General features: G+C 44.1%; 1 protein-coding gene and 1 non-coding gene across 8 annotated transcripts in view; one reads left to right on the plus strand and one right to left on the minus strand.

The window, feature by feature from the left end:
- Positions 1-587: 587 nt before the first annotated feature.
- The window catches only part of LOC109906676 (activin receptor type-2A), a 48,995-nt gene continuing 34,440 nt past the window's right edge, over positions 588-15,142 (minus strand). For 4 of the 7 annotated variants that reach the window (XM_031792350.1, XM_031792349.1, XM_031792348.1 and 1 more), the window contains 9 exons: positions 14,960-15,114; positions 12,358-12,381; positions 8,716-8,865; positions 8,212-8,355; positions 6,070-6,215; positions 5,817-5,931; positions 5,407-5,545; positions 5,043-5,173; positions 588-4,503 (listed from right to left, as the gene is read on the minus strand). In XM_031792350.1, coding sequence (XP_031648210.1) covers positions 4,309-4,503; positions 5,043-5,173; positions 5,407-5,545; positions 5,817-5,931; positions 6,070-6,215; positions 8,212-8,355; positions 8,716-8,865; positions 12,358-12,381; positions 14,960-15,114 — 1,199 coding nt within the window. In that variant the 3' untranslated portion in view covers positions 588-4,308. The remainder of the gene's footprint in view (positions 4,504-5,042; positions 5,174-5,406; positions 5,546-5,816; positions 5,932-6,069; positions 6,216-8,211; positions 8,356-8,715; positions 8,866-12,357; positions 12,382-14,959; positions 15,115-15,142) is intronic. The other 3 variants (XM_031792353.1, XM_020504508.2, XM_020504505.2) reach the window with 1 other exon arrangement.
- trnaa-ugc (transfer RNA alanine (anticodon UGC)) lies at positions 9,426-9,498 on the plus strand. The gene has a single exon. It is a non-coding gene; the product is annotated as a tRNA-Ala (tRNA).

A 15,142-nucleotide genomic window follows, 5' to 3' on the forward strand; every position in this document is an offset into this window, starting at 1 on the left:
AATGACTGTACATACATTTACACCACATTTTCTTTCTAATTAAGTTCCTCCAGAGGAAATCCAATTTTATACATCATTTTGACCAGCAGGTTGTCATCAAGGTGAGTCCCGCATATCATCATCTCAGTAGAAGACAATTTCCTGCACACTATCCATCATAGGTTTCTATAGATAATTCTTAAGGTATCTGCATCAATATTGAAGAAAGGTTTTCTTTCAGTTTAAAGAGAGTCGATATGCTTGTCAAAAAGGTCATATTCTTTAATATTGAGTCCAGTTTGAGGGTTGGTTTTGGACAACCACTGAAAGACATGGGACCCCGAACCATCCCCTCACAGACTGACAATGAATGACCTGATCAAAATTTTTCCCCCACGTGTATATTCTCTGTGTGTAAATAGAATGATTTGGCTCTACTTATTGAATAAAGTCAAGCATTTTTTTCATCAGTGTATGACCCATACTTGTTATAGTGATGCATGAAGATGAAACCCATTCAATGCTAAATGCTGCCATCTAGTGGTCTGTTTTCAGCACCAACATTATTAGGTAAAAACAATTCGCAGATTTCAGATGGACATCAGCAGCAATGAGCAGTCACTATACTTTATTTTAGGGACAATAGCATACAATTTCTCTGTACAATATTTAACATCCACTTCCAACCAGGCATCTGAAAAAGTTTGTTAAATAACTTGCAAAGCATAAAAATGATTGGCAAGTCCACTAGCCAATTGAACAGTCATTTGTGCCAAGTCACACTGTTGACTATCAGCAAATACAGAACTGAAGCTAACCTAGGTTTAGGTTTTGTGTTGTTTTGAGAGGAAGTGTGTTACAGAAAACACTGTCTGCTGGTCACATACAAGGGATAACATTCTTGCAACACTGCTGGAATATTGTAGCAATGGTATCTCAATGCTGTAGAGTAACATCTGGGGTCTGAGCTAGGATGTCTGAGGTAAAACAATGACCGGTTTCACACTACTGAGCCAACCCAAACCATCATTTGCTGGCTCTGATATTTTCCGATCACAATGTCATTTTCATTTTCAGCAACTATGGTGGATGCTTAACCAGGCCACCCCAGTCCGACTCGGTTCGGCTCACCTCAGTAGTGTCAAAATGGTAAAACTATTGATTCAGGGTTTCATTTGAGGGAATTTATCAGACCACCTTAGAAAGAAATGAGTCTCATCTGTGGAAGAAAGAGTGACCGTTTTGGGCCATAAATTGAAACAATTGAAAAAAATAAAACAGGTCAAATCTTATTATGGAATAATGAATTCATCAGGGATTTTTTTGCTTCTTTGTGATATATTCTAAAAACAATAGAAACAACCTCATGCTATATCCAATATGACATGTATATTTACATAATGTGCATTTCAATATTCCAGTCAATCTGAAGTCAAATGTTATTGGGCTTTCTGAAGTTGATCTGAAAGAAAATCAGGCCAAGGTCTGATCAACTAAGAAGATTGTAGTGTGGTTTGAGGTTTAAAACGTCTGTGAAATCATCTCTGTACAAGTAGCTGTGGTTCAAAAATAAAAATCAGGTACACAAAATTATACCCTCAAAATACCAGAAATCAAGAGGATCACATCATGGCTACATATTTATTTTTTCTCAAAAGCACATACGACAATCAAAATAATGCAGTAGTACTGTAGTGATTGTATATCTGATTGTTGGTTCACCGCTAACTGCTTGGAAACGCGTGCCCCTTCCACTCTTCCTCCAATGCCCTTTGCTTGCTAGTGGTATTGCTGAGCACTACAGGGTTCCAGTGTGTAGGGAGGGGGGGGGGGGGGGGGGGGGGGGGATTCACAGTAACGGCCACCATTCTACGGCTTTCTCAATTAAAATGTCCTTGAATCCTCACATCCTCTCTCCTCCTCCTCAACCATATTAGGCAAGGCGACAGGATGTGAGGAACCAAGGAAAGACTAATTGTGATAGAGCCTACATCCGCTGAGAGACCACTGGCCAACTGCAGCCTTTACCCCGAGAGTACAGACACAATCTAGTAATGCAGTTGGGCCTTCCCTAAGTCCGTTCCACTGTCTTTCAGATAAGAGGTAAAGTAATAGTTTGATTTGGCACCTGCCCACCTGCTCTCTGTCTAATACTCAAAAGCTCAGGTCTGCAAATAATTAAAAGATCAATAGACAAGATTAACTGTTTAAAAAAATGCTACAGTGGTGTGAAAGTCGCTCCTGCAGCAATGCAAGTACGTACGCACTTGCACCATTCTGCATGAGTTGCATATACTGTAGTAATTACTGAAAAGCATAGTATTGAATCCCTGAACGTTGTTGTAGTTCCAGTTTAAACACTGACTAGGTGTGAAGAGAGATCATCCGTGTCAATGTCACCCAGAAGACAAATCTGAACTCATACAACAAGCTAGAAATGGAACACATTCACAAATCAAATTCCGGAAGGATGACGAGAGACATCCTAGTTTTGCCCAGGGTGGGTCTACAGTAGTAACGTTGTCACACTGATTAAAGGCTCAACCGAGTTGAGATGATAGAGAGGCTAGAAGTAGAGATGTTTTAACGCTATGGTTGAGATGACACCAGGAAGAGATGGTTCACCCGCGTCTCAAAGCAGAAGGGTAGTAGTTAGGGACTGGAGAGACAGAAGGGTAGTAGCTACGGACAGGGTGAGACAGAAGGGTAGTAGCTACGGACAGGGTGAGACAGAAGGGTAGTAGCTACAGACAGGGTGAGACAGAAGGGTAGTAGCTACAGACAGGGTGAGACAGAAGGGTAGTAGCTACAGACAGGGTGAGACAGAAGGGTAGTAGCTACAGACAGGGTGAGACAGAAGGGTAGTAGCTACAGACAGGGTGAGACAGAAGGGTAGTAGCTACAGACAGGGTGAGACAGAAGGGTAGTAGCTACAGACAGGGTGAGACAGAAGGGTAGCAGCTACAGACAGGGTGAGACAGAAGGGTAGTAGCTACAGGCAGGGTGAGACAGAAGGGTAGTAGCTACAGACAGGGTGAGACAGAAGGGTAGTAGCTACAGACAGGGTGAGACAGAAGGGTAGTAGCTAGGGACTGGGAGATAAAGATGGGTAATAACTAGGGAGTCAAGAGAGACAGAAGAGTAGCTTCCTGAGCTTTTTTTAAAAGAAGATCAAAGGATAACCAAAAGGCATGCTCACATCATTAAATATTCGGTTGACACAGCAAGCCAAAATAAGTGTTTAAAAAATTTCAATGACTTAGGGGGTTATTGAAATACTCTTAAAATGTAGGATTAAAATGTTTACAATAAAAACAAATTAAAACCGCAAGGAAGGACAAAATAATGCTCAAAAAGAATTCTCGCAAAGAAAAACAAGAAGGCTCGCGTAAATGCATGGTCATACATCTCTCCGCAGACTAGTTTTAAAAACTGTGGTGATAATTATTATATTTTCACCTGCCACAGCTGTACAGTATATAGTTCAATAATACCAAAGTAATGATGTCATCTGAATAGTTTACAGAGAGATTGTTGTAATCATAGAAATAGAATTAACAGAACTAGAAACAATAGTAGTTCTATGGTTGTAGTGTTGTAATGAAGATGGAACTGAGGTATACCGTGTTGACTTGAGGGAGGTCTATGGTTTTGCTTTCGAAGTAGTAATGCTTGGAAATGGATCCCCCCCCCTAAAATAAACCTTGATTACCATTGTTTTGATATTATGTACAGCAGCAGTACACGTGACATTCAGAAGCTGTTTCTTATTGGCATTACAATTGTCATTATCATTATCATATAAACACAGAAAGAAAACAGCAAAGGAATTTTAAAACAAGTTGCCCTTTTCTTTTCTGAGCTGTGAGAGTTCGTCTTGTAGAGTCCATACTCTTCCTCTTCTTTTTCTTAGAAAATAGAACAGAAGTCTGTTAGGAGGTCCTAGTGTTTTCTTCATATAAAATATCCCTTTTGCCCAGCTCACAGGTTTTTGTTACGACCTAGTGTTCTTTTGAAGGATTCGTTTTTACAGTTTGAGGCTCGCTATGGGAGTCCAACACATCATGATACTATGAAGTGGGTTGAAACCAAACCAGTGTTGTTGGGCACAGCCAGGTATTTACTGAATGACAGTAGTGTAGCGCACAGCACTAAAACACCACGCCAGCACACCCATCTGAGGGGGTCAGGGGTCAGAGTTTAACCCGGGATCATCCAGAGTTCATGATCCTGAACGGGCCACTCTGGTAGATCAATGTATACCTGAAAACATCCAATCAAAATAGCTCCATGTCCACCACCTGACACGTCCAGTCAATGTTCGTCCATTCATAGGCTGGACTCTTTGGGAGGGAAGTCCACGTTGGTCACCATGGTGACGACGGTGACAATCTCCTCGGGGGCGATGATGTTGGTCTGGCGTTGCATCTGGATGATGCGTTCCTCCACGCAGCCTGCCGAGAGCCTCGCCTCGGCCTCGTGATCCCAGCACTCCTCGATGGTCTCACACAGCATCACAAGGCCCTGGGACAAGCATAAGAGTATATATATATGGTCATTTAAGCAGAAGCTTTTATCATACGCAGGAACTGAACCCATAACCCTGATGTTGCTAGCTCTATGTTCTAATCCATTTGGTTTCCAACCTTTTTCGGTTACTGTACACCAACTGAATTTTGCTCTGCCCAGAGTACCACTGAAATACCTAAGTACTGTTTTTTGTGGTATCTGTCCTTTTACTATTTATATTTTTGCCAACTTTTACTTTAATACATTCTTAAATAAAACAATGTACTTTATAATCCATACATTTTCTCTGACACCCAAAAGTACTCGTTACATTTTGACAGGAAAATGATTTGCTTAAAATGTGATTTTTTAAAAACTTTTAATACTTAAATATATTTTAGCAATTCCATTTACTTTTGAGTATATTTAAAACCAAATACTTTTAGACTTTTACTCAGTTTTTACTGGGCGACTTTCACTTGAGTCATTTTCCAAGAAGATGTCTTTTACTTTTACTCGAGAATGACAATTGACCACCACTGGTCTTCACTCACTATGTGTTTCTGCCAGCACTCTCTGAGGCAGGGCCGTAGCTTCTTGTGGACCACCACCTCCTGCATGTCCTCTAGAGACGGGTGCTGGCCGACCTCCTCCTCGAAGGGCAGTGTGTACTCATCCACAGGACCTGCAACAAAACACACACACACTGCATGAGAATACAGAGAAAACACACACACACTCAAACACACGGTGAGTCCTTTGGGATCACATTCGGCACTGTAAGTATTCTGGTCACTTCCGTCAGCTCCACATGGAGTCAGCAGTCGGCCGTGTCACTGATCCTTACTGAGACGCACAAGGTCAACATACCCATTGCAAACACACGAGGACACAAACACACACACGTTTTTCTCTCACCGTCTGCAGCGGTGCAGCGAGCGGTCAGCTCCCACAGCACCAGCCCCATGGCATACATGTCTATCCTCAGGAAGGAGTCTCTCTGGAAGTTGATGGCCCCCTCCAGCACCTCAGGGGCCATGTAGCGCCTCGTGCCCACCTGGAGAAGCATAACACAAGGTTATACTCTGTCTCATGTCAACAACACACTGCCCTAAGGTCATAGTTCACTCCGAAATCAACGTTTGTCCGATATTTACACGCCTCTTACGGACCTCAATCGTGCGATATTACACCGCTTTTGAAGTCTGAAAATGTATTTGATTTTGAAGTGAACTACAGTATCACAACATTTGCGGATAACGTATTGACAGAGTCTGCTCTTTCTGCAGGTTAATACAGCATCAGAATAACCAGCGTCACTATTTTACCTGGCCGTGGGTATCTCCTGCTGACTTCCCAGCTTCAAACTTCAGGGCCAGGCCGAAGTCCGCTATGCAGGCTGTCAGGTTGTTCTTCAGAAGCACATTCTTGCTCTTCATGTCCCTGTTGGAGCCAGAAAGAGAGTGATGAGAGAGAGAGAGACAGAGAGAGAGAGAAAGAGAGTGCCCCCCCTCCGCGAACAATAACGTTTTTTTTAATTCAAGGTAGGACCGGGCCCGGCGGATACCACACCCTACCCACCTGTGTGCGACGGCGGGCTTGTGTCCGTCCTTCAGCCCAGGGATGTCCTCGTGGAGATAGGCCAGGCCACGGGCCAAGGTCTGGGAGATGTGGCACAGCTCGTTCCATGACACCACGTTGGCCTTCAGGTAATCAGTCAGAGAGCCCTATGGGGGAAACACAATGAGTGTTAGTCTTTTCTCTATTCACCCTGTAGGATTGTGCGCCGGGAAATTAGGACATTGGTTAATTTGACATCTCTGATCCTGCTTCAGCTGTGACATGGGAGGAGGGGGGGGGGGGGGATAACATAGTTGTAGTAACACTGTCCAACCACTGGAGGGCAGACAGGCAACCTGTTGTTGCCAGTCATTGGAAACCCGCTTCAGGCGCTGACCCTGTGCTGCTTCCATTCTCTTGGTATATGTGTGGCAGAGGAGGCTGGTAGGAGGAGCTATAGGGGGACAGGTTTATTGTAATGGCTGGAATGGAATTAATGGAATGAAGTGAAACAAGTGGTTTCCATATGTTTGATGTGGAACCATTTATTCCATTCCAGTTGTTACAATAGTCCGTCCTCCTATAGCTCCTCCCACCAGTCTCCTGTGGTGTTTGGTCGGTTGGGGGTTAAGAACAAATAGACCAGGGTTCCCCAACTGGCGACACGCAGGCACATTTTATTTGATCCCCCCCCAAGTTGTCTGAGACTATTTATGGGTGGTCTTTTCAGCTCCAAGTGATTTTAATTTTGGAAATCTCTTCCAAAGTATTCCCACGCATAATATCTGATCGTATACAAATGTTAGCAAGTTTTTTTTTTGGTGTCAAATATACTCTAACGTTCAAAAGCTTGGGGTCACTTAGAAATGTCCTTGTTTTCAAAAGAAAATTATTTTTTTTGTCCATTAAAATAACATTAAATTGATCAGAAATACTGTGTAGACATTATTAATGTTGTAAATGACTATTGTAGCTGGAAACGGCAGATTTTGAATGGAATGTCTACATTGCTGTACAGAGGCCCATTATCAGCAACATTGTGTTAGCTAATTCAAGTTTATCATTTTCAAAGGCTAATTGAGCATTAGAAAACCCCTTTGCAATTATGTTAGCCAGCTGAAAACTGTTGTTCTGATTAAAGAAGAAATAAAACTGCCATCTTTAGACTAGTTGAGTATCTGGAGCATCAGCATTTGTGGGTTCAATTAGCCTCAAAATGGTCAGAAACAAATTTCTTCTGAAACTTGTCAGTTTATTCTTGTTCTGAGAAAATAGTGCAAGCAAAACACCAGTCTCAACGTCAACAGTGAAGAGGCGACTCTGGGATGCTGGCCTTCTAGGCAGAGTTGCAAAGAAAAAGCCATATCTCAGACTGGCCAACAAAAATAAAATATTAAGATGGGCAAAAGAACACGGACACTGGACAGAGAAATTGCCTATAAGGCCAGGATCCCGGAGTCGCCTCTTCACTGTTGATGTTGAGACTGGTGTTTTGCTGGTACTATTTAACGAAGCTGCCAGTTGAGGACTTGTGAGGCGTCTGTTTCTCAAACTAGACACTGTAATGTACTTGTCCCCTTGCTCAGTTGTGCACCGGGGCCTCCCACTCCTCTTTCTATTCTGGTTTGAGACAGTTTGCACTGTTCTGTTAAGGCAGTAGAACACAGCGTTGTACGAGATCTTCAGTTTCTTGGCAATTGAGCAGTTGAGGACTTGTGTGGCGTCTGTTTCTCAAATTTTCAGCTGTGCTAACATAATTTCAAAAGGGTTTTCTAATGCTCAATTAGCCTTTTACAAATATAAACTTGGATTAGGTAACACAACGTGCCATTGGAACACAGGAGTGATGGTTGCTGATAATGGGCCTCTGTACAACAATGTAGATATCCCATTAAAAATCAGCCGCTTCCAGCTACAATAGTCATTTACATCATTAACAATGTCTACACTGTATTTCTGATCAATTTGATGCTATTTTAATGGACAAAAAAAACCAAACTTTTGAACAGTAGTGTATCTGTTTGGGCTTCTTGCGGTCAATTTGCAGTCTACAAATGATTTGTAATTATGTTCCGGCCCCCTGACCATCCTCTCTGATTCCAGTTGATGATCCCTGAAATAGACAAATGTACATTTTAATGGACAATCAAGTTATGGACATACGTTGTCGTGATAGGCTGTTATGAGCCAGAGGTCTATGTCCATGTTGTTGCCTCTCTTCTCCACACCGATAAAGTGGAGCAGGTTCTCGTGTTTCATCCCAGTCAGGCTGTAGATCTCATACTCGTTCTGCCATGACAGCTTGTCCTGCAGGTGGACACACCAACACACAACGTTAGGTTCTCTGTAGCTCAGCTGGTAGAGGACGGCACTTACTACGGCAGGATTGCGGGTTTGATTCCCGTGACCGCCCATACAGAAAATGTTTGCGCACATGACTAAGTTGCTTTGGATAAAAGCATCTGCTGAATGGCATATATTAGCTATTTCACCTTGTTTGACGCACAGATATGACCACAATAACTAATAGTATTTCATGGGGCACTTCAGTCCCATAAAACAGGAGGCTCAAGCCAACTTCCTAGAACAGAGCTAAACCTCAATCAATCAATTATCTATATAAAGTCATTTTTACATCAACAGTGTACCTCAACGTCCAACTCATACCTGAATGGGGAAGACCTTGACAGCCACGTAGTCATTGAGGAGCTGAGCCTTCCACACACAGCCGAAGCGCCCCCTGGCTTTGATCTCGATCAACTGCAATGGCTTCTGCCCCATGATGGGAGAGGGAGGGGTGTGTGGCCCCAGTGGGTCCTGTAGCAGAGGGCAGACAGGGAGATAGACAGCAGGTTGGTACTGGGATCAATGAAAACACTCATACGCTCTGTACTAGTGTGACATTGGGGCTACATACTTGGTGTTGGGCTCAATTCCATTTCAGTTCAGTCAATTGATTCAGGAGGTAAATTGAAATGCCAATTCTAATTTCCATCATTGCTTCTCAGTTGAGAATAGCGGAAAGAACAGGTGCATGTCCTCACCGTATTCAGTCCCCACATGACGCTGATACACCGGATACAATTTTATTGTATCTAATTAGTTCTGTCATTGCGCTAACAGGAACAGTATTTTTGAACTCTAAAAGCTGTGTAATTGCTGGGAACACACTTGGGAAGACAGATCGTTATGAAAAAGAGTCCAGACTAGACAAGACATTGATGAAAACCTGATGAGATTCATCTGAAAGATTTCCATCAAGGAAAACTGTCTTAGTTCGTCTAGACACAGAGCAGTGTGAACGCTTAAAACACTGTCCGCAGGGATCATTCCAGGACAAGGAGAGCACATTGTTGTATTCTACTTCAGTTACGTGGTCCTGTGTGGCTCAGTTGGTAAGAGCATGGCGCTTGCAACGCCAAGGTTATGGGTTCGAATCCCACAGGGGACAAGTACTAAAGAAAATGCACTCACTACTTACTGTAAGTCGCTCTGGGTAAGACTGTCTGATAAATGACTAAAAAGTTATAAGTTGAATGCATCCCTATGTAGTGCACTACTTTTGATCAGGGCCCATAGGATTCGGGTCAAAAGTAGTGCACTACAGTATATAGGGAATACGGTGCCTTTTGGGGCGCAGCCAGAGTCTTCTCTGAGACTTCACAGGGCATTAGCTCGGTCAGTCCTACCGTCTCTTCAAAGAAATGGACTTGACATCCATTTCCAATTAGATCCTTCCATGTTATTACAGGAATATTTGAAGACCAAGCGTCTCTTTCACAAGTCCTCCCGCATAAAAGGTAGAGTAAATAAGAGACAGGAGAAGAGAGGAGAGGTCTGGGACTTAGAAGAAGCTAGTTAATAAAAGAGAGGGGAGGGCGCCTTTAGCCTTCGATTGTGGTGATGCGTCCCAAATGGCTCTCTATTTTCTCAACTACTTTTGACCAAGGCCTAAATGGCTCTGGTCAAAAGTAGTGCATTATATATGCAATCGGGTGCCAACCTAGCAGGGTTGAAAACAAGGCTGGTGTGGCAGTAGCTGCTGTCAGAAGTAATGCCATGTATTTAGCATATTTATATCTGGGCACTGTATCGCATGAAGAGCAACCTGATATGAGTGGACTGGATGGGTCAAGCCTCCCCCACTGGTGATGGCTTAGGGCAGGGTTAGTTTCAAATCAACAATGTGCTAGAGGGAGCAAGTGTCACAAACTGTGTGTGTGTTCCAAATATAAAATGGGTCAAGTCAGCTGGTCCTCTGGATTAAACTAATCACTTCCACGTGTGACTTTCGAGAGAGAGTGAGGGAGTACGATGTCACCATCGATGTGGAGCCCCAAAACCAAACAATACATAGGTGCTGGTTCAATGTCCACTGGAGGGCATGGCAACCATTGATGGAAAGATGAACAAGTGAGGGGTGTTCGGGGGGGGGGGTCTATTGTCGCCCTGCAGAGCTGAAGAATGGTGAGAGGGGAGGTTGGGGCAGACTCTCGCCGCCATCAACAGCCTGCCAAGCAGCAGCGCTGACATTGGCCACGGTTTCAGTAAACACACCAGACGCCTGCCTGCCCGACATGCTTACGCCTGACTTTTCCTCGCCATAGTTTCAATAATTAATCAGACGCTTGAATGCTGAGTCGTAAAAAGCAGGATTGAAAACCGTATTGTGTTTAATGGAGAGACGCCCCTGGGCACTAATAAATGTCCCTCAATAGAATTCCATCCCATTTATGATGTTTTGAAAAAGGAACAAAAAAAACCTAAACAATTGTGTTTATTTTACGGCCGATTTACGATCTGGTACGTCCTTGGTGGTGGTAAGAGGGTTATGAATCGTGGTGGGTGTCCCGATTGGCACCCTATTCGCTATATAGTGCACTACTTTTAACCAGAATCCTATGGGCCCTGGTTAAAAAGTAGGGCACACTATAGGGGATAGTGTGTCATTTGGGAGGCATTCCTTGGCTAGCAATGTAATGACACATGCGACAAGGAGCAGATTGACAGGTAAAAAGTTGTGAAAATATTTTCTTACTGTCTGCAAGTTCACTTAGAAGTAACCACTTGGCAGGCTGAGGCAGTTCCAACTGACTCTAGGCCACCATGACGGTTCTATATTGGAATTGAAGGACTGTTTTGTTTCTAAAATCCAAAGTCCTCAGGAACAATGACACAGCCAAGGAGGCTAAGGAGCATTCACAATAGATACCAGCTGTACCACAGAACAATTTGGAAGAGGTAACCCTAGGTAACCCTGCTAAGGAGGTACGGGCAATTTGCTCAGATCCACTGACTGTCTAAAGGCCTAGGATGAGTCTCAAATGGCACCCTATTCCCTACATATGCACTACTTTTGACTGGGGTCCACGAGAGCTCTGGTCAAAAATAGTGCACTATTTAGGGTATAGGGTGCCAATTGGGACGTATCCCTAGACCAGTGGCAAACAGTTCAAGTAAAGCACTACACTTTGTCAGCACACCACACTGTACCAAAGGAAATAAAAAAATAATCTGCACAAACCCACCCACTCTGATGCATGAGGCCTTCAAACAATCACACATCTCAGCTACTTCAATTACAGCAATTGACTTATGACATTGAAAGCATCACATGCTGCTGGGGGGGTTAACAGTAGTCCTTTGTTGCGAAACATTGGCTAAATCTTGACCAGCGCCACATCAAAGGCCATACTTGTATTTAAATTGGTCCAATGCCTCTTTCATCCATGTATTAGCACAAGAATGGGCCGTGTCCCAAACGACACTTTATTCCCAACATAGTGCACTACTTTTGACCAGAATCCCATGGGCCCTGGGCAAAAGTACTGCAGTATATAGAGAATAAGGTTTCATTTCAGAGTCAGCCTTTCCGTAATTCAATGGATTCCAACCCCTCTTTCATTTACACGTTGGCACACGTCATCTTAGTTAGCTACCCTTGGTTGCATTGCAACAGATTAAAAAAAAAGTGCAAAATATCATCATCCAAAGTGGACATCCATGCTCATAGAATGCATTTTGTATATTGACTCATGCATGTACTTTGTTTGGGCATCGGTTGATTCCACTGTATTCTGCATTACAAAGGATGAAAAAAAAATATATGCATGACGTCCATGCAAAAATATGATTAAAAAGTTCCATAAAAGCAACCATGACTCACATATAAAATAAACCCATCCCAAAGAAATAAAACAATACATCGGGAAGCAGCCAGAAATGAAACGGGCCCAGTTATCAAGCTCCCTCCCAACCAAAACCCACTGAAATTGAAAAGTGTTGGGAGTTTAATTAGACGTATCTTACCTCTATCATTATATGAAAGGCGTGCTTGTTATAGGATAGAAAAGAGGCAAAAAGAAATGATTGTTTTCAGTGAGGGTGAAATGGAGGTAGATAAAGGAGCAGTAGTCACATCCCAGATGATAGATGACTCTGGTAAGAGAGATCTCTCCCAGTTTCTCCTCTCTCTCTCCAGCTTTCCTCCTGGGCCGCCTCCCTTTTCTTCTCTCTCGCCCCTCTCACTCCTCCTGGGTCTGGCGTGTGAAAGATGTGGGCCTGTGTGTGTCGTCAGCTACTGAATCAATTCCAGCTTCCCCTGACCTCTCATGGCCGTATGAAAAATAGAGCCCCGATAACAAATATGTGGACAGTGTCGCCTGGCGCCGCAGCATCTGATGACCATGTGTTTGTGCTTGTGTGGGAAAGCGAATATACGAAACATCTTTCCATGACATAGACTGACCAGGTGAGTCCAGGTGAAATCCATGACCGCTTATTGATGTCACATTAAATCCACTTCTATCAGTGTAGATGAAGGGGAGGAGACCGGTTAAAGAAGGATTTTTAAGCTTTGAACAGGGTTTGGTAGTAGGTGCCAGGTGCACAGATGTGTCAACTGCAACGCTGCTGGCTCTTTCACGCTTAACAGTTTCCAGTGTGTATCTAGAATGGTCCACCACCCAAAGAACATCCAGCCAACTTGACAACTGTGGGAAGCATTGGAGTCAACATGGGCCAGCATCCCTGTGGAATGCTTTCGACACCTTGTCGAGTCCATGCCCTGACGAACTGAGGCTGTTCTGAGGGCAAAAGGGAGGAGGTGCAACTCAATATTAGGAATGTATTCTTAATGTTTTGTACACTCAGTGCAGGCTAGTTAAAAGTATAGAATACTAATAGAGCAGCCATCTCCTTTTCTGCCTGAGCCTTTTTTTATACTCAACTGTTTTCATACAGATGTAGGATCTTAATTTGACCACCCTGTTGCAGGAGAACTTTCGTAATTTCCACTGATATTTCTGACTCGTTTCTCCCTAATGAAACGTGCATCAACCCCTACAAAAATGACTATTAATTATAATCCACATAATAATTCAAATGTCCTGTTCCTGCGGGATTATTTTCCTGCTGTAGCATGCTGGCTCAAATTCAGATATGGACGTGATTGTGGTGACCCTTGAGAGGTTGCCGATCCCTTCTCGCTCACTCTCACTCTGTAACAAAGCACAGTGATTGTTTACCTTTGAAAAAAAAAAAAAAAAAATTAATGATGGAGGCCTCAGCTCATGTTCCATACAGTAAGACAGGTAGTTAGGAGAGTGGCTGCTGTGCCCAAGCAGAACAGTCATAAATGATGTCCCTGCCATAACTAGCCCTGGGCCTGTGTATGCATGTATTACTGCCAGACTCTGGCAACCTCTAGGACACTAGCTAACGGTGTCCTGGCATTTCCTGCATTCCATTGTTGTATTCATAGCAAATAGACGGATGCTCTTAAATGTACATTCTCCAGGCTCACCTCACCCGCGTGTCACGACTGCTCGTCTGGCTACAGCAGAGCTTGAAGCAAACCCACATAGGGCAAATGAAATGGAGGGGTGCTTGTCGTAACAAATCAGACATGACACAGAGATTAAGAGTCGAAGTGGGCGAGTTTTAGTCCGGTGTCAGATCAGCTGCTCACAAGGCAAGGCAATCAGCACTTTTACTCAAAGGAGATGCGTTATAGATTAAACATGGACACTTTAAGGGCCCAGGGTTAGAGCCAGCCTCCAGGGGAGGGAAGGAGGGAGGGAGAAAGAGGGGAAGGGGGAGGGAGAGCCTGACTGCATTATTTATTCGTTTGTGCTTTTCCCCTCACTTTCCCTTTCAGGCCTAAACCGCACCCTGGGTGCTCGCTCCTCCATGGCATCATGGCCACGTAGTGCTGGGTTAGGGAGGCCAGAATCATCCCAGCTCACCCCAGAAATAGATGACAAACACAGGGAGCCTTTGGGGTGGAGGCAGAGGAGTGGGGTCAGGTCACACTGTTCCGTATGACGCAGTAACCAAACACTTCACGGCATCGTGGGCTCCCTCTCAAACACACTGCAAAGGGCAACAGGCAGAGGAAAGGCAGTGGCAGTGTTCTGGTGACATTTGTATTTATTGAACGGCAGTTTACAAAGAGCTGTACAGGAGCAGGCTTGAGTGAGCCACTCTTGTCCGACCTATGAGCACAGAGCCCTATCCTGTGAGCCTAACCAGGGTAAACAAACAACAGCTTTGTGTGTGTCCGTCGTGTGCCTGTGTGTGGGGCCATAGTAATGGCTTGAGTGCTGAGCAGATACACATTTCACAGTATTAGTGGCAGGCTGTGCCCACATACACTGCATGGACTGCACGCACACACACGGCCGCACACGGTCCGAGTCGGGGCTAGGCTTCCTGTCACTCTCCAGCTAATCACGTGTGTTCACTTCAGATCAGCAGGTTCAACGTTCTCTTCTGCCATCCATTGTTTTGCATCCGTTTTCCTTGGAAATGTTAGTGAGTCACTCCTATATCAAGATTAAAATACCAAGCAGTGAGGAGTACGTCTTCCGTTTATTCTGGACATCGCACGCACACACTCTCACACTCTTACCTGTGTTGGCACCAGGACGGGGGGGTATGCCAGCTTGTGATGACGGTACATCCAGAAGGAGAAGAGGATGATGGCGGCGATGCCCATAATGGGCACCAGAGAGTACAGCAGGGTGTTGAACAGCTGAGGCTTCTGGGAAAACGGGTTGGAGGTCGCTGTGGACGGAGGACCGGGGGGCGGAGA

Source organism: Oncorhynchus kisutch, linkage group LG16 (genome assembly GCF_002021735.2).
Source record: "Oncorhynchus kisutch isolate 150728-3 linkage group LG16, Okis_V2, whole genome shotgun sequence".
Lineage (NCBI taxonomy): Eukaryota > Metazoa > Chordata > Actinopteri > Salmoniformes > Salmonidae > Oncorhynchus > Oncorhynchus kisutch.